This window comes from Ceratotherium simum, chromosome 20 (genome assembly GCF_057802395.1).
Source record: "Ceratotherium simum simum isolate JZ-2026a chromosome 20, ASM5780239v1, whole genome shotgun sequence".
Lineage (NCBI taxonomy): Eukaryota > Metazoa > Chordata > Mammalia > Perissodactyla > Rhinocerotidae > Ceratotherium > Ceratotherium simum.
In genome coordinates, this window is record NC_141919.1 from 38,270,957 (window position 1) to 38,298,878 (window position 27,922).

A 27,922-nucleotide genomic window follows, 5' to 3' on the forward strand; every position below is an offset into this window, starting at 1 on the left:
CACACTCCCGTCTGAGGAGGAAGGCCATAACTTTCCACTGCCAGCCTGCCTTAAGCTAAAAAAGTTCCAAGTGTAAATGCTGTTTTCTCTTTTGTCTTCCCCATATTTAACTCTAGATACTGTTCAGCCTAAGTATAATGTTTTAGAAAACACTCACAACCCCACAGAAAATTTTTGAAGGAAATTATCATAACTTTTGCTGCTAGTTGCTAAAATAAAGTATTGTCATAGCTCTTGGTATCAGAACTGAAAGCAACAGCTGTACTTTCAACTAACCCTTGGCTTTACTAAGTTCTACTTAAATTACAAGGAAATAAAAATATTACAATGTTGAGGAACCCATGGACCAATTAACATCTTTGAAAAAAATATGTTTCAAGCTGGTTTCTTTTCCATTTAACCTCAATCAGATTATGTTTCAAGGTGGTTACTTTCTCAGATCTCTGCATTTTGAGGGCCAAATGATCATATGACCTTTCAGAGGATATAAGAGGGTCCATCTGTAACGACAGAGCATTTGCTTTGTTTTCTAAGACCTTTATAGACCACACAGCTGCTTCGGTTTTCCGGGTGGGGCCCTCTTAACCTGTGCTTTATTTCCCCCCCTTTCTTCTCCAGGACTGCCCACCAGAAGCAGGTGATTTCCGAGCTCAGCAATGTTCAGCTCATAATGATGTCAAGCACCATGGCCAGTTTTATGAATGGCTTCCTGTGTCTAACGACCCTGACAACCCCTGTTCACTCAAGTGCCAGGCCAAAGGGACAGCCCTGGTTGTTGAACTGGCACCTAAAGTCTTAGATGGGACGCGTTGCTACACAGAATCCTTGGATATGTGCATCAGTGGTTTATGCCAAGTAAGTGCTGGCTTTTTTTCGTTCTATTTTTCCAGAGGGTTTTAGAGTCTTTGTGTAAATAGCTTTTGTATAGTCCTGCTGTCTGAATCACTCAGTGTTACTTTTTCTCGAGTTTATAAATGATGACAAATTTGAAAATCGAGGTTTAATTTCAGTTGAAACTATAAGAGTTGTATTTTGTGTTAAAGAAACGTGGGCTAGAGGTTTTTTTCTTTCCTTGAGTCTCACTTGAAGGGGGAGGATAAAAATTGTTGAATATTGTGTATCAGTTTTGTGCTAGACTCTGAAATTATCTCTCCCTTGGTCGTCCCTGAAATGTGGGGGGTGTGTGTGTGTGTGTGTGGAGGCATTGATTTTCATTTACTTAGAGCTTCAGAATTGCTCAGGTGAGACTGGCTCTAAAATCTCCAAGTAAACTGTGGGAGAATTATTCGCTTCTTCATAGTAACTGTAATTTTCTTGAAAATTCAAAAGAACTATAGAGAAAAGCATGGCGGTGTCAGCTAGGTCAGATTTCAGCCAGGTAAATCTTTAAAATAGAGATAACAAAGAGGTTTGATTTCTGGTATCAATTTATCCATGTCTACATTGGGTGGAGAGTTTGTAAGGTGAGGGAGAGTGGGTACATTCGCCATCTTGATTTTAAAGTGTTCTCTTAGGATTAGGATGACCAGCCTAGTTTTTGGAGCCACAGTTGCTATATTTTCTTGTGTGCTATACTTAACCGTATACTTTTATATTTCACAAAGTAGACATTTTGAGACTCTTTGCCTCTCCCTAGGAGATATTGGTAGAAATTTTTCTCTCTTCAGAATCTCTAATATTACAACTAGCAATATAGGAATTAACATAAAATATGTTTCAGTAATTTGTTGTTTCAAATTCACATGTTTATTTAAAACCAAAATCTGTGTTGAGATATACAAGGAATAACTGGAGTGTGAATTACTACAAGAGATGTGAGATGTCCTGCAAGGTTTTATGTAAATGAGAGAGAGACAGACGTACTTAATCTTCATGAGGTTTAGAATCATGAGACAGGGAAATTGTGGCCTGTCTAAGCACTTCTCAGATAGGAGGATGGAGATGACATTTACACATCTGAAGGTTTCTTTCTATACAGAAGATATATGAATTTCAGGTATAAATTTGAACATGGAATCTTACTATTTTAAAGCTAAGAAAGGCCTAAGAGATGATCTAATCAATGTCCTAAAAAGCAATACATTTGAACATCATTTGTGATATACCTTGTTTACTTCCTTCTCTAGGATTCTCAGTGGTGTTGAAATGGAATTATGGAATCTGCAAAAGCTTTGGGAATAATAGAAAATTGTAAAGCAAATAGATGTAAAGAAGGGGCTATGTTGTAGGGAATGGCAAATTACATAATAATTCCTTATAAGTGTATACAGTTTGAGTAAAGCAAGACAGATTTCCATTTTGTAAATGAAAAAACGGAGGACCAGAAAAGTGGTATGATTTTCTGAAAGTTATGCGGTTGGTCATGGCAGAAGTGGCACTAAATTCCAGGTCTCCTGATTTCTATTCCAAAGTTGTTTGTACTATACCATACTGATGAATGAACCAAAATAAACAAGACAGATCAGCAAATTAGATTTCATTTGTTTCTGTTGCGTACGAGTTCAACGTGCCATGGTTTTTTCCTAGACTAATCCTGCCAGCTGGCCTCATGTATCTTGGCAACCGAAAGGGAATCCGATCTCAGCAGCAAAAGAATAAATTTTATATACAGTAAATATGGAGAGATAGGGCTGGACTTTTGGTTACAAGTATAAGCATGCCTCCTTAATGTAGATTCTTGAGTGTGACTTAGATTTGGGGGCAAATGTAAATTATACTATATTTGAAACTAATTGTACTTATATATAGAAATTATAACCAGTTACTATTATTTTCTTCATTTATTTGTCTTGCCAGGGGCAATAGTATGGTAAAGGAGATAGAAAAACTCAGGTTGCATTTAAGCACTAACAAGTAGTTTAGTTTGGCTGGAGAGCAGAATATCCCCCAGGTATACAGGAAAGAGAGCAAGATAGTTTGGGAGAAAATCATGGAGGCTCAAATGGCAGACGGGACTATGGTGAACAGTAGGTGGCCAAGAAAGAGTTTTAGTGGAGAAAAGACATAATCATAACTCTCCTGTAGCAAGATTAATATAGCTGCAGTTATAGGACAGTTGAATTGGAAGGCCCTGGACACAAGGAGACCAGCTGAAAAGGAGGCTCAGAGCAGCCAAGGTGAGGAGAAGCATGAGCCTAGGCCAGGCAGTGACAGCAGGAACAGCAAGGAAACTAACTCTAAAACCAGGAAGGAGTTTTCATTTTGATTATAACTAGGACAGAAGGTAGAAAGCACTAAATCAAATTAATTACGCCCAGGGGATCAAAAACTACAACTTAATGTGAATTTGTAATGGATATAATTTTGGATCCTTGCTACCATTACCATAATATCCTGTGTTTTCATGATTAAAGCCTACTTGAATTTTATAAAAGGAACAGAAGACAGCAAGATAGAAGAAGAAAGATGGAATCCTTAAGTGCAGTATACGCTTTTTCAGAAGGACGAGAGTGAAGTTAGTCACCCAAAGAAAAGCACTCACTTCTGCCTCAGAAGAGTTTAAATATATAAATTCCATTCTACTTAGAAAATAATCCTGTATTTAGGTTGTATCTGTATATTGGTGATTAGTATTTTCAGTCTTTAGTAAGAAACATTAAGAAAAAGCCATGTTTTCATGATTTTTAAAACACTTTCAAAAATCTTAATGCTAACTTAAAAGTGCAGTTTTTATAAACAGCTTCTCCTAGTTTCCTGAAAAAATCATCACCTCTGCTCTATTTCCCTTCTCTTCCGTTCCTACCCCATTTGTTGGGGATTCTTAGCTCTTTCTCTGACTTTATTTTTGTCTTATTATAACTTTTTTTGTAAGCTGCTTCAAAGGTTTTTGATGCTAGGCAGATATAAATTATAAACTGTAAAGAAGCAAATATCTAGCTTGATTAAAAAATCATAGTCTTGCCTTGATTAAAAAAATGACAGCATGACTACAGAGATTTGCGGTTTTTAAGTACCAATCGTTTCAGTTAAACCTGCTTAATACTCCACTAAGAACCACTTCCTCTAAAGTGTTTGGGCCTTTAACTCTTAAATAAAGCTGTGGAATCTTAGACTTTCGGAGCCAGGAGATACCTTAGCAATTCGCAGATATTGCTGTTTCACAGAGGAGGAAACGGAGACCTGGAGACTGTCCCAAGGTCCTGAATGAGTGGGTCACCTGTATTTGTTGTGAATTTGCTTCAGGAAAATTCTAGAATTGTCACTATTTACAATAGATACCTTATTCTTACTCAGTAATATTAGGGTATCATACTAGGCAGTGTATTCACTCTAGTAGTAGTGGTAGCAGTGGTAATATTAATACTAACATTAAAATAGCTTCCACTTTTGAGTGACTACCAGATCTAGGCACTTTACATGTACAGTCATGTGCCACATAATAATGTTTCAGTCAACGATGGACCGCATATACGACAGTGGTTCCATAATATTAGTACCATATAGCCTAGGTGTGTAGTAGGCTACACTATCTAGGTTCATGTAAGTATACTCTATGAGGTTTGCACAACGAAATCACCTAATAATGCTTTTCTCAGAATGTATCTCCGTTGTTAAGCGACATGTGCCTGTATTTTTTTCTAATAATTTTAGAATTCTACATATTAGGTGGCATTATCCTCGTTTCACACATGAAGAACTCAGGCTGAAGTAGGTTATAGGACTTGCCCAGAGGCACCCAGTTCTGGCTGACTCCAAAGCTCGTATTCCTTCTGGTGAGGCTGGGTGGACAGAGGCAGGTACCATTTGATGTTGAGTAGTGCTGGTACCAAACTTGTCTGTGTACCAGAATCACCTAGAGAGCTCTTAAAAGATACCACTCTTGGGCCCCATCCCCCAGAAATTCAAATTTATTAGTTCTCTGTATAGAGAACACTCTCCTTATGATCCTATTGCTTAGCCAGATTTATGAACCACTTATAGACTGGAAAGCAGGCAGGATTTAAGGTCAACAGACATGGATTGGAATCTGGCTCTCCTTTAGTGATCTGTATAATCTTGATTAAGTTATTTAACCTTCCTAAATTCTATTTTTCAATCTGTGGAAAACTCGCGCAGACCACAGAGCACCAAGTGAGAGAATTAATGTGAAAATGCTTCACAAACTGTAAAGTGCTGTGGAAATGTAGAGTACCCTGAACATTTTGAGTTGCAAAATATATTAAAGTAGTGGTTCCATATGTGGGATTTCATAACCCTATAACAATTGAGAAAGGTTTATAGAATGAGATAAAGTAACCAACTTCTTATTCCACTAAGAACATTAAAAAAGAAAGGAGACCTTCTCTCATGTACTTTCACCATCATTGTTTCATAACTGAAATGTTAATAACAAGAAAGTAGTAAGAACCTGATTTCAGAATCAAGGACAATCCTGTATATTGAATATAATTTGCCTTATGAAAGAGTCACTACCCTGTACTTATTTTTCTTTTTTTCTCGGGAGCACAGAAATTGTCACTAACAGTCCTTCACAGACTCTTATTGGAAAACACTGACTTTGAGATCATCTAGTCCAGCCCAGAGAAATATTGCTTCGCTAGGTTGTGTGATTTTCCCAGGATCTTGCAGCTAGTTAATGGCAGACTAGAGGTCAGAGAATGTCAATGTTTATCAACATTTTTTTAACTATGTCCCCTGTGTTATTTCTTCAGCATATCCCGTGGGCCAAGATTTTGTCCAGCTTTAACTCTGTTATTTATATATGAAAACAACAGGTTTCATGAATATATCTTTTCAAACCACATTCTCCCCTGTCCCTCCCTTCTAGAATCTGATAATTGTCTCCAGCAGGTCTTTGTACTGGTGTCTCTCCCCACCTTGCATCTTAGACTGAGAAATACTGGGATTTTTATCTGCTCATGCTCATTCTGGACTACATGAAGTTGGAGATAAGGCAGAGCTAAGGAGACAGTGCATCACAGTGTGCGTACTTAGGAGCAAAGGCGCTGGAGTCAGACTGCTTGGGTTTGAATCCAAGTCCTACCCCTCACTGGTGTGTGACTTTGAGCAAGTTCCACAGCCTTAGTTTCCTCATCCGCAAAATGAGAATAATCCACACAGATTGCTGTGTGGATTAAGTAATCAAATGCATTAAAGTGCTTACTACGGGCTTGATTTGTAGTAGTACCCAAATTACTTCTTGTCTTTGACTTTTTCCTCTTTATGGATTTTGTGAGTGCATGGTTAATGTGGTTATTCACACAAAAGGGGATACTGACATCCCAATGAATGCACAGACCTGTTAATTTCCTATTGCAACCTTCTCTTGCTAATAGCTCCACGTGGTACCATTATCAACTCCTGATCCAGGGCAGTGAATTGCATCCTGTACAGAGTTAATGAGCCATCACAAATAGGATCAGCTCTATTAGTCTTGCTGTTATTCATTAATTTTCATTATCCAAATTACCCCATTTATATTTGTTGTAAAGCACAAAGCTGGTTTCTGTTTTAAATATATATATATAAAAGAGTAGCATAAATTTACAGATAGAACATGTGCTGCTGTTAAAAATAATTTTGAGGTTATTTTGAAGTCAAATACAGGAAATTGTGTTTTATTTTTATAATTAATGAAATTCATCACTTGATACCTATATACATACATGAAAAAGACAAAGTACGATTATAAACCAGCTCTTTTGTAATGAATCTACATATTTATAATATTGCTTATTGCTATTCCAGAAAATAAGGCATTTCAAAAAGGTAATGGAGAATTCCTTTCAAGTAATGCCTTATGTAATATTGTTTTAAAATGAATAATACAAAAAAGAAATAAGCAATAAATTGGATCATGGAGTTTTAACGTCTATACTATGGCAACATTAACACGAACCATACTTCTAGCAAAGGTCTTTCTATTTTTAATAATTCCTGTGGTGAGTAGTTTGAAATGAGTTGAATGGAATGATTATTTCTCCATCTCTGTCTGTGACCTAAGTCAATAGTATCAAATGTCTACCAGTTATTCTAAAGGTGGTGATGTCAAAAACAAGGAGTTGGCAATTTTTTCCTTCTGTGTTTCGTAATCTAATTCCACGTGGAAGCGTGGCATTGCTTAAAGATTTAATGCACAGTCTTTCTTGTTCTCTCCTTTGCATGACAAAGACTAAATGAACTACTTTACAGTTGAATGTTGGCAAATTACTTAGTTCCCAAACATTGTTTATTTGTTCTCTCAACCATCTGCTGTATGTTGGGTACTGAGGATACAAAGTTGAATAAGATCTCTTCCCTCAGAGATGATACCTTTGTTAGGATTATTGTGAAAAAATCATTCATTCATTCATTCATTTATTTACCTAATATTTACTTGGGAATTAACAGTGTGCTATATACTGGAAATACATGAATGGACAGAAAAAAACACAGTCTGTGCCCTCCTAGAACTTACCATCTGAGGAGAGCTATGACAAGTATCTGAGAAAGTAGACTATCTTCACTCTGCTGCATTCCCGTCACCCTATCCAAGAAAGTATACTTTAGCCACTACTGTGTTCTCCTCCCTGTAAACAGGGTGCTCTTTCTAAAATACAAATTTGACTTTGTTTCTTATCTGCTTGAATCATTTCAATTGCACTCTTTTGCTTCAGGGCAACTAAAGCCCAAATTTCTTTACATAGTGGGTTTCTTTACTGGATGGAGTAAAAGACCAGAAAGTTATTCTCTCACAGTTCTATAGGCTAAAAGTCCCAAATCAACATGTTGTCAGAGCCATGCTTTCTCTGAGGCTCTAGGTGCAATCTTTCTTGGCTTCTTCCTAGCTTCTAGTGGTGGCAGTCAGTCTCTGCCTCCCTCTTCACGTGGCCAACTCCTTCTGTGTCGATGTGTCTCTGTGTCTTTACATGACATTCTCTTCCTGGTGTCTCTGTTTTCTTTTCTTATAAGACCAGTGATATTGGATTAGAGCCCATTCTAATGAGTATCACCTCATCTTAACTTGATTACATCTGCAAAGACCCTATTTCCAAATAAGGTCACATTCACAGGTACTGGGGGTTAGGACTTCAAGATATCTTTTTGGGGGACGTAAGTCAACCCACAACAGTATGCATCCCTGTTTATTTGTGTATAGTACAAACATGTACATGTATATACATATATATTTTTGAATAGTGTGTAGGATTCACAGTGGGAGTAATTTAGACTGTGGTAAATAGGAGGGCTATTTAACTGAGACATGGAATCAAGGAATGTTCAGAGGAAGAGATAGCTGGAAAGACCTAATTAGTGACTGGAATTGAAGAAGGAGAGTGAAGAGATAGAGGGCTAAAGAGGTGGTTAGGACCTATGTCATGAGGAGATATGTATGCTATGTCAAGAAGGATGGGGACTTGTAACATTGAGGGCAAAAGAGTGCCATTTAAATAATTCAAGCAGATGAAAGATAAGGTAAGGTACATAATTTAGAAAAAGTACCCTATCTATAGTGAGGGCAATGGGTGGGAATGGGGAAAAAATTGGTAGTGGGATGAAAAGGAGAGATTTGAAAACAAATCAGGAGATAGAATCCATGGACTTGGTGATTAGTTAAATGTAGTAGGAGAGGGGCCGGCCAGGTGGCGCATTAAGTGCGTGTGCTCCGCTGTGGCGGCTCGGGGTTCACAGGTTTGGATCCCAGGCCCGCACGGACGCACCGCTTGTCAGGCCATGCTGTGATGCCGTCCCATATAAAGTGGAGGAAGATGAGCACGGATGTTAGCTCAGGGCCAGTCTTCCTCAGCAAAAAAGAAAAGGATTAGCGACAGATGTTAGCTCAGGGCTAATAATCCTCACACACACACACACAAAATGTAGTAGGAGAGAAACATTGAGAGGTGAAGATGATGCCCAGATTTACAGTTCGAGCAAAGTGTGGGGCAGCCATTCATTGGGCTGTAGAAGACAGGAGAAGTATCTTGGGGCAGTGGTGGGGGATGAGACGATAATGTGTGTACAGTGTACTACCTGCCACATGATATTCACTCAGTGAATTTGTATCCTTTCTTCCTCCCTCTTAAGTCTTCTCAATTCAAAGGTGTGTTTCCATTAAGTTTGTATAGGCACAGGCCTATTTATGTATGATTAAAATTTGTCAGGTTTGGGCCACCCTGTGGCTTAGCGGTTAAGTGCACGCGCTCCACTACTGGCAGCCCAGATTCAGATCCTGGGCACGCACCCACGCACCACTTGTCCGGCCATGCTGAGGCCGTGTCCCACATACTAGAAGGATGTGCAACTATGACATACAACTATCTACTGGGGCTTTGGGGAAGAAAAGGAGGAAGATTTGCAATAGATGTTAGCTCAGAGCCGGTCTTCCTCAGCAAAAAGAGGAGGATTAGCATGGATGTTAGCTCAGGGCTGATCTTCCTCACACACAAAAAAAAATTTGTCAGGCTAACCTTTTCTATGACCGTGTACAATTAGACAACAAGTCAGCTTAAATGCTTGTTGCTTTTAGGAAAAACTGAAGTCAAATTAGTGTATAGTGTTTGAAGTTCCTTGAGGTATCCTCTCTTGAATAGCTAAGAGATACAGTAAGTGACAGTCCATAGGGACTCATTCATTTCATAATATTCCCTTCCTGCCGCCCCAGTTGGGTCCTTTGTTTATTCATATATCATCTCTACTCAAGGAGAAGGTTTCTTTGCCACAGTGGATTTTTTTTTTCCATCTTGAGATTCAACTCGTGAGGTAGGAGGCCTTTCTTTGTGTAGCTTTCGTAGAAAACCTTTTCTGAAAGTTATATCCATTTAATTTTTCCTTTGAAATTAAGCATGGACTGGGAAAGACAAAATTATTGATTCTGTTTTCCCAGAGAGATTCAGTAAAGTAGATGAAGGCAGAGTGAATCTAATTTAGAAAAATTTTTTAAGTTTTACCATTTTTAATGCTGTATAGTTTGCAGAGTGCACTTTGCGTATCACCATGTGCTTCTTATGCCAGTTTTTTGGAACATCCCTATTATTTTCTCTTCATAAATGAGGAGATTGAGGCTCATAGAAGTTTCTACAACTAGAAAAAGGCACAGCAACAATTCAAATTCTATTATTTCTATTATATGTCACCCTTTCTTCTGGGAAAAGATATGTTAATAATGAGGTGTAGTATCAGTAAGCACACCTCTTTGTTAATAGGAGTATGACTATGTACAGCTCAGGTAGAGAACTCTATGGCTTAGGAATTCTGTGTTCCATTAAATGAAAGCTCTACCAAGATCTGACAACTTTCTTGATTTCTTCTATGATGCTGTGTGTCATGAATAATTCTTTGGGCCATTTGCTTGTAGAAATACTGAATGTGCTAAATTTTACCTAATCATCTTTAAAACTGTTTCAGCATTCTTATTAACTACAAAGTTTGAGATTCCCCAAGACCACCTTCACTTCTGATGCCAACTTCAAGTTCAGGATCTCCAAGATTACCCTCAGGTGTGATAATTCACTAGAAGGACTCACAGAACTCACTGTTATACTCATAGTTAGTTTATTACAGCAAAAAGATACTGATGAAAATCAGCCAAGGGAAGGGGGTGCATAGAGCAGGTCCGGAAGAGTTCAAGGGAAGATCTGCCAGTTGTCCTCTCCCAGTAGAGTTGTGTGGACTGTGCTCACTTCTCCCAGCAACAGTGTATGACGATATGCATGGAGTAGTGCCAACCAGGGAAACTCACCCAAATCTTGGCATCCAGAGTTTTTGTTGAGGCTTGATCACATAGACATGGTTGACCACCTGCATGGCTGCCCTTAGTCTCCAGCCCCTCCAGAGGTTGAATGGATACCATGAGACCCAAAGCCCTCACCATAAATCATTTAGCATAGACTATCTGGCATGACCCAAGTTCCCCAGAAAAACAAAGACACTCTTATTGGTCAGGAAATTACAAGGGCTTAGAGATTACCTCCCAGGAACCAAGGCAAAGACCAGACTTCTCTTCAGGCAAAGTTTATCCCCTACTGCACAGTGACTTTGGGGCTATTTATTCATTCAACAAATATTTAATACTTACCGTTGGTCACTAGGCTATCCTCTGGTGAACAGGACTCAAGCCCTCTTCTCAAGGAGCCCATATCCTCAGCTTTCTGCAGCAATCACAGTTAAAGAAAAAATAACCCCCATTTTTCCCCCATTTACTGTTTCTAACTTTGGAGAATCACCTAATGAGAGGATCCCATGTGAATTATTGCAACATTCACACGAAATAGCCATTCTTTGTGGCTTTGTGTGTGTGACTCTTGGAATGTGGGACAGAATTGTGCAGGTGCTTTGGAAAATAGTCTGACACTTCCTCAAAATGTTAAACACAGAGTTACCATTCGAACAGCAATTCCATTCCTAGGTATATACCCAAGAGAAATGAAAGCCTATGTCCACAAAAACTTGTATTCAGTTGTTTTAGCAGCAGTATTCTTAATAGCCAAAAGCAGAAACAACCCAAATGTCCATCAACTGATGAATGGATAAATAAAATGTAGTCTATCCATTCTTTGGAAAATTATTCCACAGTAAAAAGGAGTGAAGTAATGACACATGCTATAACTGGAATGAATGAACCTTCAAAACAATATGCTAAGTGAGAGAAGTCAGTCACAAAAGGCCACATATTCTATTATTCCATGTATACGAAATGTCCAGAATAGGCAATTCTATGGAGACAAAAGGTAAACTAGTGGTTGCCTAGGGCTGGGGGTTGAAGTGGAATGGAGAGTGCCTGCTAATGTGTATGAGGTTTCTTTTGGGGGTGATGAAAATGTCTAAAAAGATTTTGGTGATGGTTTCACAATTCTAGGAATATACTAAAACCACTGAATTGTATACTTTAAGTGGTGAATTTTATGGTATGTGAACTATATCTCAAGAAAGATGTTTTTAAAATGTAGTACAAAGATTCAAAACTCAATGGACTAAATCTAGACTGTATTAGCTGTGAGAGTGACCTCATCTCACTCTTTGACAGAGTTAATGTGACGAACCCATTAGTCTTCGTAAGTGTCCCATTCATTCATTACTGTTCCAAGAATTCCTTTTTGACCCTAAGTATTTGTATGTATTAAAACTGATTTAGAAACTGGCACACAACAGATCATTAATGAATATATGCTGAATGAATGGATAGTGATATCAAGCCAGAAAGTTGAACATCTTTCATTTTTTTTTTAAGGGAAATAAGTTTGGAATTGAAAAGGTCTTTTCCCTAGTATAGTAAATTCTCAACAAAGCATTATTCATTTAGCTACATTTTATATTAACTCTGCTACTTCATTCGCTGAGTGATTTCACAGAAGGCAGTTTTTAAACTGAAAAGGGAATTTGAAATCTTGCAGTTTAATCCTTCCACTTTACATTTGAGGCCCAGATAGTTTCAATCAATTTTTAAAACAGGGCTGCCATGTGGTCCTGAATTAGGTTCCATGGGGATAGAAAGGTAAAGGTCATGATCCCTGTCTTCAAGAAGCTTACAGTATTAGGGTAATGAGGCTCAAACACAAATAATTATAATCAGCAGCAGCACGAGACGGGAGGATGAGCTAGAGTTGTGGACTCAGTTAGATACAAGGTTGAAGTCTGACTTCTAAACTTACTATCTGTGTGACCACGGACTAATCTATTAGATTCTTTAAGCTTCATTTTTCTCATCTGTTAAAATAAAGGTAATAATTCCTAATATTAATAATAATAAGATCTGATCTTTATTGAGCACTGATGTGCCAGGCGCTGTGCTGTGTAAGCATTTTACGTATGTTTTCTCCTTTAATCCTCACATGAACCCACGGGGGTTATATTGTTCCCATTTCTATAGAGGACGAAAATGAAGTTTAGAGAGATTAAGTACTGTAGATTCATTCATTCAACAAATATTTATTGAGCATCTACTAATGCTAGACATTATGCTAAATACTAGAAATGCAACTATAGGTACAGGATGCAGTGGGAACAGTTAGGAGGAGCATATAGGAAGGCACCGTAATTCAGTTCTGTGGAGGTGGGAAGGCTTTACTGTCTAGCTCTCAGGTCACTCTCTTCCCCAGGACTCACATCCTCCAGTGAAATTCCCCAGGGGATCTAATAGTTATTCCCATTTCTTGCACCTGTTTTTCTCTTGTTTCCTTTGTCTTATATTAATTTTCGTGACCATCTGGCCCATTAGATTGAGATCTCCTTACCGGCAGAGACCGTATCTTCCTCATCTTTAGTTTCTTTATATTGAGTTGCATGTAGGACTATTGCATGGATGGATCAACGAATCAATAAATCTCTCTGTTGACTATTTTTGTCTCTTGATGATGAGCTCTTTCTAAATCACATAAATTATTCATCCTAAATGTCTTTTTTATCTTTTAATTTATTTTGGCCTTGTTCTCATTTCCTTCAGGCTGTGAAACAAATTCGACTTATGTGAATTTAAATTTTTTGTTTTATCATACTAGCTAGAAATAGTTCAGAATTTGGGATCATCTGCCATCCACTCTTTATTTACCATGGCTCAGGAAATGGCCCAGATCTACCCAGAACCTTCTCCATCAAGATAACTGTTGGTTGGCTTAGTATTTTACGGCGATTCTCTGGATGAACTCCCATTGCTGAAGGCATTAGATCCTTTCTGGGATTAAACTCACAAAAGGCAATGTTTCCAAAGGCCATAAATATCAATCAGAATTCCAGCGTGATGTAGTTTCTTTCCTAACTGTGTATTAGAAAATGGACCTGGAGAGTGTTTGCTCCTACAGGATGTTCCAAGGTTAAATTAGATGATCTTCAGACATATTTTCAATTAGTTCAACTCTCTCCATAATTAATATGGTTATTAAGTTTTGGGCCATAAAATGCCAGTTTTCCCAGAAATGTGAAATGCAAGGTTTAAGTATATTAGATAAATTCAAAAGATTTGAAACTTTGCCTTAGATTTAGAAAAAAAAGTTAAAATAGTAAAGTAGAATTGAGGCAGCCTTTTTTGAAACTGGGTGTGTTGAGATGCTTCATATAATTGTTTAAAAATGTTAAAAATCAAATCCAAATATGAAAGGCAATTAGTAAGTAATTATACGTTGGCTGATTGGCATTTTTCAAGGAAATATCAAGTTAGGTAAAGGGATTATTATTTTTAAATGTTGGAGCTACTTTAATTGTCAAAATCCTTAATAAAAACAATTTAAAGCATCAGCTACCTTCTAGATTTTGAGCCATGAACATAATTTTACCCAAGTTTTAGCACACTCATGGTTGCCAAAGACTCTCCTGGAACTCTCCTAGGAAGGGCTGCTTGCCAGCGTCAGGAAAATCCACCCCAGCACCTAAAATTAGTGTAATAAACCCCACCTGCCCTTTCTATTGCCTGTTTGGTTAGAGGGCCCTGAGGCCCTCAAATCAAGAAGGAACAAAGTGTTTTTGCTATGGGCTGACTACCTGTGATCCAAGAGAATACTTAAGAATCTGAGAAATCTGGAGTAAGTCAAGAAATGATCTGTGTGGTTAACAGAACACAGAGGCAAAGACAAATTCAGAGGCCTCGGGAGATATTTTGAACTTCTTCGCAAAGCTAACCACAAAACAATGGCTTTCAAAGGGACCTTGGAGATCATCAACTGAGTCTCATTCTATTTCTGAAGACACTGAGCAATGGAGCAGGCACGTGACTTACCCAAAATCTCTCAGCCAGCAAGTAGCAGAACCACCAAGACCCCGACCTAGGTCTTCTGGCTTCAAGTCCAGTGTTCTTTAATCCATATTAAATGAAAATGCTTTTCGTACGTGTGTTTTTAAGAACCTGTAAGAGTTTAAAGTATTTTCTTTTGATTTGGATTATTTATTCATTTTCTTAGTCTCTTTCACCATTACTAAGTGCGTTTCAGTCCCTGAGGTAAATTTCCCCCACTTGGGACCAAATTATCACAGAACATTCCATTCACTTAAAAATAGTTGTACTATAAAAGAAAATACCAGTGGAAAACCTTGCCAACAATAAACAGTCTTAAAACTTAATGCACCCACTTCCATTCCTGCAGAAATGCCAAGGGCATACCTGCTGCACCTGTAACCTGTAGCAATCACACATGGCCGGGAACTGGTGGCTGGCTGGTCCCATGTGCACGCGGGTTTACGATTGCCCTTCAGTGCCAGTTTAGTTCCTTTGCCAGTAGAGACAGGTGATTTAAAGAAACAAGCAGATATATCAGGGAAAGGGGAGAAGGGGCTAGGGAAGCTTGGGAAGAAGTGGCCAAAGTCACATTAAAATGAAAGAACATAGCCAGTATTATGCATTCCCAAGTTCTCCACTATACTTGACAACCGTCCTCTCTGTCCCCTAGGGTTTTCCGGGCAGGGGAGGACTTCTTCCAATTGGGTGACTCTCAGCTCCTCAGGCAGAAACCTCAGTATTGTTGTCGGTGGACAGAAAGATGTGTTCATTTCCTGATTCATCCGTCCATGCAACAGTCTTCTCTTGAGCCAACCATGTAATGTCTGTGCAGTCATTTCCACTCTTGATTTTTATGTGACCTAGCTAGGCATGAAAGTTTTTTTTTCTTTTTCTTTTCTTGAATAGGGGTAGCAAGGATTTACTTTGCTTGGGTAAAGGATACGATTTGACTAATTGAAGCAAACACACAGTGGTAGAGCGGATGCAGCTCTTCTGGCACCTGCCTTTTCCTTCCCCAAGCTCTGTCCTGGGACGGGCATAGGTGGCATGTACTGAAGGGATGAGAACTTAGAAGGGGGTCGGATCCCACCAGGTCAGAGGAGCACTGAGACTCGTCATGCACGGGCTTTTTTTTTTAATCCAGAGAAATATTTTATGCTCATTTAAAACATATTCTCTTGGGGCCGGCCTGGTGGCATAGTGGTTAAGTTCGCCTGCTCTGCTTTGGTGGCCTGGGGTTCGTGGGTTCAGATCCCGGGCACGGACCTACGCACCGCTCATCAAGCCGTGCTGTGGCAGCATCCCATATACAAAATAGAGGAATATTGGCACAGATGTTAGCTCAGGGCCAATCTTCCTCACCAAAAAAAAAAAAAAGAAAAAAAAATGTGCTCTTAGGCAGTGTGTACGTAGAATGGTTTCGTCAAGGCTATGGAGGTTTAGCCTCCTATTTTCCCAAGCGTTCTCCAAGCTTCTTTCTATAATTCAGAGTATAGTTATGTAGTTTTTCTCCCCAGATGATTTTCATGCCTCTAAAGCTGAGATTGCAAACTAGCAACCCTCCAGCCAAATAGATCCCACTGCCAACTTTTGTTTGGTATACATAGTGTGGTTTTGTAAAAACTTGAATTAGTTGCCAGTATTTAAAGATAATATTTCCAATGAAAATCCAGACTCAGAACATTTCCTTTAAAAAATCAGATCTGCAACATTTGGTCTGCACTCCAGCATCATAAACATTTGATAGAGCTGAATGGTTGCTGTGGCGTTGAGAAGGTGTGAACACTTTCAAGCCTCCTTCACTACCCACACAGCCTGGACTCTGGAGCTGTTTGCATTTCCGACCCTTCCTCAAAGGATATGGAGGCTAGATATTTCTAAGGGGAAGAAGAAGGAGTTAAAGTTATCATCATGGTGATGATAAGAAGAGTAAAATAATCTACCTCATGTATTGAGCACTGACCACACCAAACACTGCCACGCACGTGACATACCATTTAAATCTTACAGAAACTTTATCTATAGCCCAAAAAGCTAATTTGCTTGCCCAAGGTCATATAGCTTGTGAGTGGCTGAGTTAGAAATTGAACTCGGATCTGTCTGACTCTAAAGCCTGTGCTTTTCATTTTATCATACTGCCTCTCAGAATTACACCTCCCTCCCGAATAACCCTCCCTGAATTTTAGGCCTATAAGCTTCTACGCCTGGATGCCAAACGTCAAGGGCCTTATTGGCCACTGGTTCTCCAGTTTCCATCACGACGAGGAGAAAGGAGAAGCTTGGTTATCATTGGGGAAACTTCTGCTCTGATCTTATCCTCTAGCTGAGGACCTGCTCTGGGTGCTAATGCACACGACCATTCTCCTGGGTAAAGGGAACTCTTGTGAGAATTTGTTCTAAGTCAACTTGAAGCCACATTAAAGGCTTTAAAAAGAACATTTGAGGGCCGGCCCCGTGGCTTGGCAGTTGGGTGCTTGTGCTCCACTACTGGTGGCCCGGGTTCGGATCCCGGGCGCACACCGACACACTGCTTCTCCGGCCATGCTGAGGCCGCGTCCCACATATAGCAACTAGAAGGATGTGCAACTATGACATACAACTATCTACTGGGGCTTTGGGGAGAGAGAAAAAAAGGAGGAGGATTGGCAATAGATGTCAGCTCAGAGCTGGTCTTCCTCAGCAAAAAGGGGAGGATTAGCATGGATGTTAGCTCAGGGCTGATCTTCCTCACAAAAAAAAAAAAAAAAAGAACATTTGAATACCATGTAAGGAGCATCTACAATCATCCCTTGGTGTCCACAGGGGATCGATTCCAGGACCACCACCCCCATACCAAAATCCACAGATGCTCAAGTCCCTTATATAGAATAGCGTAGTATTTGCATATAACCTATGCACATCCTCCCGTGTACTTTAAATCATCTCTAGATTATTTATAACACCTCATACAATGTGAATGCTATATAAATAGTTTTGTTTAGGGAATTATGACAAGAAAATAGTTTGTACGTGTTCAGTACAGACAAAACCACAGTAGGCCTTTTGATTCACAGTTGGTTGAATCCGCAGATATGGAGGGCCAACAGTACTCAAATTTTTAAGAATCTTAAGATGTGAAAATACAAAATCTTAACCTGTGCAAATGGTGATTTCAAAAGGAAAAAATGAAATTTCTTTTCTTGGAATTGTATGTCTCACTTATGTTATCTCTTTTTCCCTTGATTCTAGCCTTGTATTATCTTTAAAGCCTGCTGCTTTTCAAAGCCCCAATATTATAGATTTACTATTGGTTTCCTTTGGCATTATTTTCCTTCACTTCTGTTTCTTTTCTTCTGGATTCTCGAAACCTTAAACTAGCTCCTATGGTTTTCGCCCTCTCCTTTTAAAAGTGCTGGGAATACAGATCTTAACAAAGTTTCCTTCTATACATTTAACCTCACTGTAGGAAAATAAATGCCCCTCCTGCCAAAATACTTATGCTCTATGTTAAGATTCTTTTGGTTACAAGCAATAGAAATGTACTCTGTTTAACCTAAGTTCAAAAGGGGGGATTACTGGAAGGATAGGGATCAATGGTAGGAACATCCACTGTTTGTTTAGAAAAACACTTATTGGATGACTAGAATCACAGAGCAAGCAGCAGGACAAGGCTTCAGGAAGCGTACGAACCAGGGCAGTTTTGGGGTCCTCAGCTACACATGTGCCTTGATCTGGTGAAAAATAACTTAGCTCCAACCATATTCTGTCTCTCTCTGTCTCCAATCAGTGTTCAAATCCAAGGAGCCAGGGACAATCTGGCCTAGTGTAGGTGTCTGTACTATTGAACTGTTGAGCTAGCCGTGGCCAGGGAATGGAGCAACTCACACAGTCATAGCCACTGGGGACTTCTTAGAAATGCTATACATGACTGTGGATATGGTGACAGGTTTGTAATTTTTTATTTTCCTGTGTATTTACTTCTAAATCAGGGCTTCGGTCTACATGAAAGTAGATTTTATTGAGCGTGTGTAGCTTCCATGAAGTAGAGTAAAATTATTTGTAGAGGCTCTTAGAACTTTTAAAAAGTCCAGAATTTTAGTTGTTTAGATATTCAGTCTGAGAAATATCCCAGATCTTTTCTTGTCATAGGACATGATTTACTAAGGGAATAGTTTTGCAAGTTGCGTTAAAGCCCTTCTACCATCTTCGTGATTATTAGTAATTGTAACAGGGCCCTGGAGTGTGGGCTCATGCACAAAGAAATGTCTTCCTGGTTAATAAATGGATGTGATTTTGCTACTGCCTGCTGCCTATGAGACAGTAGTTATACCTTGAGTCGTTCTTCTTGTCCCTGGGCAGTGAGTTGCATCTTTCATCCTTTTGGTGGGTGAATTTTACGGGCTGGAAACACTCAGAAGTTAATACTGATAGACAGGCCATGGAAAAGCGCTGTCTTGGTTCATACTAAAATCTTTTAGTACTAGGACAAGATGAACCTTCTGCTGCAAACATGAGTCTCCTCTCTTCTTCAGCCAAAAGTTCACCAGGGTTCAAACAATGTCTTAATGGATTCCAGCAAGATTTTTGTGGGGCTGTTAAGAAAGAAGTTTCTGGTTTGCAGCCTGGAGGAATGTGTCTAGCACAGTCCCAGTCCTGGAATCAGGACCCACCTGGATTCAAGCCCCAGGCCAGCCTTCTAGTCTGCTTCCGATTTGGGGGGGGACTTGGCAGCCTGCCTTTATTGTTCCCAAGTATTGCTGACATTCTTTAATTCACAGCTCACATCTCACCTCCTCCATCAACCCTTCCCAGGCTGATGAGAAATCAGCCCCATCTGTACCCCAAATCTAATACATAAGACCCATTTTTCTCCCATTCAAACAAATAGAGACAGACAATTCTCAGTTGTCCATATTGATAAGGGAGTATGTTCCTATAGCTAATCTGTTATTGTATCATCTGTTATTACATCTAGTCTGTCGAGACTTTTCTTCCTCATAGAGAAGTGTATGACACATGGAGATGAGTGGGTCAGACATTGAGAAGTGGCAGGACTGGAAGGCCAAGTAAGGGCGTACCCAATGTGTTTGTGATGGTGAATTGTTTCTAAACTTTTGATCCCTACTCTGAATAATCCCATTTTTCTTCCTTATCTTAGATCAGTGGGCAACTTCTGAGAGGGCAAGTTAAGTCACTTAAATAATGAATAATAATATTTTTATGTAAAATGAAAGTTCCATTTTTGAGTTTTGAAAAACAGCAGAGAATTTTTAAAAACACCCATTAGAGTTCACTTTATTTCTTTCTCTCATTTCTTCAACTTCCACAGTTGTGTTTGTCGTTATAATTAGTAGCAGTAGGAGCTGCTCCCATTAGTAAACTCTAAAACCTTTACGTTCTTACAAGTAATCCTCACAACAACTTTTAGAGGCATGATTGGTGTGTTTTACAGAAGAAGAAACCAAGGCGTCAAGAGATGTGGTAACAGGGACAAGGTCATGAAGCCAAGTAATAGAGCTTGCATTCAAATTCAGGTGCACCTGGCTCCAAAGCTGTTATTCTCTAGTCTACTCTGCTCTACTCTTCTATATGTAATATGGTTGGGTCCAGGTAGATCTTGCTCAGTGAGCCAGCAGGGAGTGCAAACACATAGGGCTTTGTCCACGTCCAGATAGAAGGGGGCCATAGGACCAGCCGGTGTGAGAGTAATGACATCACTACAAAGCTCCTCAACAACAACAAACAAACATCATGGCTCCGTGTTTCCTTACATATATGTATTTCCTTACCCAGTTCCACCTATGTGTCCTTTGTGTTAATTATTTGTGTCTGTTGCTTTTCTACCTCCTATTCTTTTTTTTAATCGTGGTAAAATATATATAACACAAAATTTAGCATTTTAATCATTTTTAGGTATACGGTTCTCTGGCATTAAGCAAATTTACATTGTTGTGTAACCATCATCCATCTCCAGAACTTTTTCATCTTCCCAAACTGAAACTCCATACCCGTTAAACAATGACTCCCATTACTCCCTTCTCTCAGCCCCTGGTAACTATCCTTCTGCTTTCTGTCTCTATGAATGTGACTATTCTGGGTATCTCACGTAATTGGAATCATACAACGTTTGTCCTTTCGTGTCTCATTTATTTCACTTAGCATAATGTCTTCAGTGTTCATCCCTGTTGTATCATATGCCATTCCTTTTTATAGCTGAATAATATTCCATTGCATGAACTGTTAAAAGCTAAACTGAGGCATATTGAAAATTTTAAGAGTTCATTTGAGCATTTATCGATTCCAATCGGGCAGCATCAAACTGGACGTGGTTAGGAGCGCTTCACCAGCAGGAGCCGGGGGAAAGATGTGTTTAGAGAAAGCGCAGAAGCAGAGAAAGGAAATTATTGATTGGCTAGAGCTTAATGCCATTTGTGATTGGTTGTCCTTAGTACCTTGATTTTGTAACTTGAGACATTTACAGGCTTAGATTTTGGTTTGCTTACATAAGCCACCACAGCATTAGCGCGATTTCAGTCTAATGGCCTTCTTGTTTAATTACTTTAACAGTTTATACGACATTTTGTTTATCTGTTCATCTGTTGATGGACAGTTGTGTTATTTCCACCTTTTGCCTATTATGAAAAATGCTGCTATGAACATGGGCCTACAAATATCTGTTCAAGTCCTTGCTTTCAAATCTTTTAGGTATATACCCAGAACTAGAGTTGTTTGATCATATGGTAATTCTATGTTTAATTTTTTGAGGAATCTTCATACTGCTTTCCCCAGCAGCTGTACCATTTTTCATTCCCACCTGCGCTGCCTCCTATTCTTACACTCATACGTCTTCTAAAGCCCTCTAGAGCATGGCTGTGATTTTTCCAGTCTTTTACCTTGTAACAGCTAGTCCAATACCATTCCCGTAAAGGGTGTTGAGTAAAGGCCTTGCTCCTTGTGATGGAGATCATGACACTGCAACTTCTTCTGCTTCACTAGGCAATTTATAAGTGTTTGGGCATGGATTTCTCCTAGCCTGTATTCTTCCCTACTTTATCTCCCTCTGCTGCTCCCAAGCTCAGAGAATCACCAGGAAAATAGTGAGATGCTATATGTAGGAGAGAAAGAAAAGTATAGCTGTGCCTCTTTGCATAGCAATGAGGTGTCTCAGAGAGTGGCAGCCTGCGATGTACGCCGTGTTGATTTATGATAGCAAGTACATGTTTGGCAGGCTGAATCCACATCTGCAATTTAAATGACTACTTACAAAATGGAGTCTTTTCCTCTTATATCTAATTAGACCCAATGGCTAGCATTGAACTTGAGAAAGCAGTCATGTCTAAAACAACGTTCTCATCCCAGTGCAAAAGAGGTTATCACTCGTGGAACTACCAGATAAGCACTTGGCCCAGGAATACAACCTTGACAGTATACACATTTTCAAGCAATGCGTGATTGTATTCAGCAGTGGATTCCGCCCTCGCTTTAGAAAATTTGAACAGAAATGGGGTAGACTGCTTTTGGCTCAGGCCTGGAGACAGGCTTGCGCCTTCAGTATATGCGGGATGTGAGTCTCTCACATAACTCTTCCCAGGATCCTCATTTTGTACTTACGTCACCCCTTCTACTGCAATCTTGAACACTTTTGGAGCCAAAGCTGCCAATTTTCCTGCTTTTTGGAATTATATGAGGTTCCCAAATCGAAATGAATACAAAAATACTCTGTTCACATGCTTTCCAAATGTTTTTATTTTACCTTTGACAGAAAGGGTCAGAGCTGAGCGTGAAGGAGCTTTGATATTGGAATGCACTCGTCTTGTCTCCTGCTTGGCCCTTGACCCAGGCTGGGTGGGGGAAGGAGAGGCACCTACTAGTTGTGTGAACTGTGTTCAAGTCAGCATGCTGTAGAGTTGACAGTGTGTCGTTCTGGGTTTTCTTCTCCTTCCTGACACTGCGCGGTACAAATCAGAAGTTCACACGGAGGTCATAATCACTGGCCATCGGCAGTGTTTGTAAGGTCTCTGCCGGGTTAGGCTGCCCAGATGCGAGCTGTGTTTGGGCTGAGTTCAGTTTTTTTCCATTCTCTCGCTCTCCACTCCTCCCTTCTCCCTTCTCCTTAGTCTTGCCAACTGCTACTGGAGATGTTTTTCCCTTTGTTTAAGGTAATAGCAGACTTCATGCTGAAGCCAAGCTACAGGCAAGCATTGAAAACAAATTTGCTGTGGACTTAGTTTTATACTATGGGGAAAAGAGTTAGAATCTTCTTTGAAAGTTTTTGTCTCCCAAGAAACTGCCCTCAAGAGCATCTTCCTCTCTTGAGTGCCTTCATCTGGGTGCTGAGAAACAAGCTTAGTGAACATTAGTGATATGTGGTAGACCAGGTTTTGAAGCAGTGTGGTACAAACATTCCCTCAAAAACTATTTCTTAAAACAGTGTGCTCTCATGTGAGTAGCTGCTGCACACTTGTGGCACTACCCTCCTCTTTTGAATATACACATTGTTGACTTAAAAGTCCTCTGGTATATTAGGCGACCCAGGGTAATAGGAATGATGTATTAGAAAGAGGTTGGAGGGGCCGGCCCCATGGCTTAGCGGCTGAGTGCGCGCGCTCTGCTGCTGGCGGCCCGGGTTCGGATCCCGGGTGCGCACCGACGCACCGCTTCTCTGGCCATGCTGGGGCCGTGTCCCACATACAGCAACTAGAAGGATGTGTAGCTATGACATACAACTATCTACTGGGGCTTTGGGGGGAAAAATAAATAAATAAATAAATCTTTAAAAAAAAAAAAAAAGAAAGAGGTTGGAATCCCAATTCTGCCATTTTCTAGGTAGGTGACGCAGGAAGTTGCTTTGGTTTTGTCATCTGTGTAGTCACAGAGTTTGTGCACAGTCTCGTAAACTCTACAAAACACCTGACAGTACCTGGCCCATAGTAGGTGCTTCATAAGAATTGTGATTCGTTTTCCCTTCACTATTTATTTATTACTGTCTCTTCTTGACATCAGATTTGATAAGTGAGAATTGTCCATTGCTACAGTTTCTAAATTCCTAATACAATTTCTCACTCTTCAGAATATTTGTGGCTGACAGTATTTATTTTCTACCTTCCTGCCAACTCAGACACACCTGCCATTCACTAGCCACGAAACAGGAGGCTTCGTGGGCTTCATCTGGGAAGACCACACCTTGCTGAGGCACCTCTGAGGGAAATCCCTCTGTCCTTGCTCTTGACACATTCATTAAAAAGAATTAAAAAATCAAGGTTGGAAATCATCTGAGAACTCAATGCCTAGATGTTCCAGGGAACACCATGTTCATAAAAATTCTCATACTGATACTAACAAATCTTTTCATCTACTCTTTGATATATATCTCAGTAAATGATTCCTTGTAACATGCCTGCACGTACAGAATAGTTCGACTTTAAATAGTGGAATTTTAATTTAGAAAAATGGCATGAAAACTAGGTCAAAACCATGCAAAGAACGCATTTGAAATGCCAACACTTGAAAGTCTTAAAATCAACGATTAAATCATGTTTTTCTAGCAAATACCGTGTTTGCTAGACGCAGCCTAGCAGAGTTTGTGTTTAGATTCACATAGATGTATTGATACAGACACATTGCATATTTTTAAAATATAAAGAAATTACCTCAAATTATACGCCTTATACATAGTAAGTGCAGAAGAAATGTTACTTGGGTTAGTATAGCCAAAAAGTATGATTGTTGCATGTACTATAAAACTTTGAATTCCTTTCTCTTCTTTGCCCCTGGTTCACCAGGAAGCAATAAGGTAAGGATACTGAAGCAGGTAATTTGGGTAATTTTAGAGAGATTAGAAGATAACACATACATAAGCTTTCTGTGTTAAGGTAATTCTTTTTAGTTAGTTTTAGAAAACTGACTAAAAACCAATTATAACTATTATAAAAACTTGAATTTTAAAATATTTCTAAATTTAAAGATGGATTTCATTTTACTCTTGAATTTGACATATGCTGAGTGTTGAATTCTGTCAGATTCGAAATTTATAATCTCAGCTGGTTTTAAACTAGGACTACAATAGAAAAGAATAAGAATTCATTTTTATATGAGTGGGTGGCTAGTGGAATTTTCTTAATCTTTCTGAATGGGAAAAATGTATGCAGTCATTTATTTTTGTCTCAAGGCCTTTGAGTGAATTTGTTTTTGTCTAAAATGAAAGAAGAAACAGTCCATTTTGCCACTGTCAATCTTGCAGTGATTCAGCAAAATGCAACTGATTACCCTGAATCCACAAGCCTAGGGTCTGAAAGGGGGGCCAAACTGATAACCATCAGCTTTCTTCCAGCCAAATCCAGACACCACATCCAGCAGCTAACCTTTTATCTGGCTCAAGAAATTTTTGGCCCATTAAAAGTCAGCCAGTTCACTTTTCTGTTAGGACTTTGTGACTGCTGTCTAATTGGTTTATCGCTAATTCTGATTAATAAGCAATTCAAATTCCCAGTTTTAGGAAGCCTGCTTTTCCTTTTTCAAAAAAATTTTAACTGATTTGTTTTTGGCTTGCATGTTCAGATTCAGGGATTCTTCCCCATTAAAACAAATAGGTTTTGAATGTTCCGTGTGCCAAGATGGAATTGCTGAGCACTCACTTTTGTCATTAAATTCAGCTGTCGTATTGACACATTCATATAGGCTCAGGCTCCCATGGGAAAAACAGGGCCCCCAAGTTCTTGCGCCAGCCCCCGAAAATATCTTTCGCTGGACTTCAGGTTTTAGAAGAATAACTGAGAAATCTCTATTTCATGTTGACAAATGCATTTAGTGATTGTTACTCACTTGTACATATTTGAAAGTAGTCCCTGGATTAACTCCGGATTAGTGGTCTAGAATTGAAGAGCTAAGGAAGGATATTTTAAGAATCCTAAGCATTCCTCTGTCATTTGAGTGGGCTGCAGAGATGATTTGCTGCTCCATAGCAATTCCAGAGAGATTTTTTCATTTCTAACAGAATCCTTACAAAATCGCAACGATCATTTCCTAAAGAGCCAACCAGGCTTGCTGCTTTTTCCTTGGCTACTTCTTAGGATAGAGGGAAGTTAAAAACCATTTTCCAATGAAGCTCCATCTGCTCTGCCTTGTAAAGGAGAGTCTATCTCTTCTACAGGATTGGGATTGTGCTCCTACTTCATGGTTTCTGTAGTTAAATCCAGAGGAACTGAAGTGCATCTGAGCTTTTGCAAACTTGACCCTGTAACTAGAGCTGTGGGACAAGTCTACAGGTGCTCAGGTCACTAAAGCACCCTTTACAGCTTCACACACGTTTTCACACGTAAACTGAGCAAATAGCTCCTATTTGCATGCTGACCACTTATCCTCCCATAGTAATCGGCACATATGGTCTGATAATTTGGGGACTGTGAAATAGAAGATTTGAAAATAGAATTGTCCTGGAAATTCCAGGATATATAGTCAGAGCTGTTATGTGCTGGGCTCTGTACTAGATCTTTTTATGTAAGCCATCATGTCAAATCCTTTCAACACATATATAAAGTAGATCTAATTATCCTCTTATACCTCATGAGAGACCTGAATCTCATGCTGAGAGCATGTGACGTATTCAGGCAAATGGTAATAAATCATCACATCCAGGTTGAGTCATTTGTTCCCCCTACAATGTCTTGCTGCCTCTTTCATGGACTATCCAACACATAGATTCCTGATTTGAGTAATGATGTTCCAGGGTAAGAAGTGGCCAGGGAAGTGAATATGTGGATAAAAAGCTGAGGTAGTACCTGGTTGGTCTTCAGTGTAGCATTTCCAGAGGAGGAAAAAAATACTTTTAACAACTATAAGGCTCATGATAGAAATGAGGATCATGTCATGTCTCTGTTTGTTCTGTGACAGAGTAAAAAATTACATATTTTTTTCAATAAAAGAAGTCTAATGTCCCATCCACATGTTTTGTGCTATGACTTATTCTTCTGCGAATAATCTTAGATTAACAGCCTTTAGTTTCTCAAGCTAATGTGAAAATTTTCTGCCTTGTGCAGGCATTAAAGCCATGTGGGACAGAAGTTTGGACTAATTGTACAGATGATATTTTTGCATAAACTCTATTTTGATCAATTTTCTCAGGCTTTACCCTGAGACAGAAATGACAGTGGAGAACCCAGGAAAAGCAAAGGAAATAAATGCACCATTTGAGGACATCTTTCACTGACTTTGAAGCAGAACACTAATAGTACCATCCAAAAGGTTCGATTTAGTATAAAGTAATATGTTTCTGGAAGTAACCAGGAATTGACTTGAGAGCCAAGGAATGGCACGAGCCTTCCTGATTGGGGATCTAAGACTCTTGAACAATTACAATGGGAGGAGGGCTGTTTTGGGAGCAGATACATCCCTCTTTACCTTTCCTTCTTCTTCACCTGTAGCCTTGACACATACATATAGCCGATAGACTACTGCTTTTGGAATATTGGCTTCAGATAACATATCCAGACATGTAAATGAAAGCTTTATTGTACACAGAATTTTGCTGAATTATGACCCATATCTGGAATTTTGAACTCTTTAGATGTAAGTTTTCACAAAATTTTCCAGAGCTATGTGTGTGAGTGAGTTCTAGCCATCATAGCAGAATGGCTACTTTGTGGTGACTTACTGAACAGACACATTCCAGTAAGATCCACATTTGTACCGGGGCAGAAGACCAGCTGCTATCCTTTCGTCTCAACAAAGGACTCTTGTGTTTGAACAAAAACTATGTACTGTATGCCCAGCAGCAGAGGGAGTCTGAGCAGTGATGTCAAAGTATACCATGATGTCACCACAATTCACAAAGAATTACAGTTAATGCCATGTGAAGTGAGGCCAAATTCAACACTTTCCCTCTTGGGTACTTCACAGTCTGAGAGACAGAAGCAAGGCCAGAGGTCAGGCGTTTGTATAATTTTGTTTCGCATTCTCCAGACGCCCTAATTTTGGAAACAGGGGAGAGAGAAGACAGCCTGTTAAAGAAAAGTCCCCTGACCATGTGCTGAGAATGAATTCTAGTGTCTGCATGCACAAATGTCTATACTAGGTTAATTCTTAGGATTTCTGCTGAAGACTACTAGACAAACAAATTTAACTCAAAACAATATGCAAAAAAAAATCCAGATGTTTTTAGCAATAAATTTACACAAGAATTTGGCCCAGACCCTGAAATAAATAAGAAAAGAGCAAAATAAATCAGACTGGTGGCACCTGAGAAATTTAATAAATGACTTAGTCATCCTCTTTTTCCCTTTCAGGATGTTTATCCAGCCGTTAGATGGATTAGATTCTTCATCTCAA

At 39.3% G+C, this 27,922-nt stretch overlaps 1 protein-coding gene across 4 annotated transcripts in view; it reads left to right on the forward strand.

Annotated features, from left to right (window-relative positions):
• The window catches only part of ADAMTSL1 (ADAMTS like 1), an 862,240-nt gene that overhangs the window by 584,619 nt on the left and 249,699 nt on the right, over window positions 1-27,922 (forward strand). For all 4 annotated transcript variants that reach the window (XM_087444657.1, XM_087444659.1, XM_087444656.1 and 1 more), the window contains exon 5: window positions 619-855. In XM_087444657.1, coding sequence (XP_087300783.1) covers window positions 619-855 — 237 coding nt within the window. The remainder of the gene's footprint in view (window positions 1-618; window positions 856-27,922) is intronic.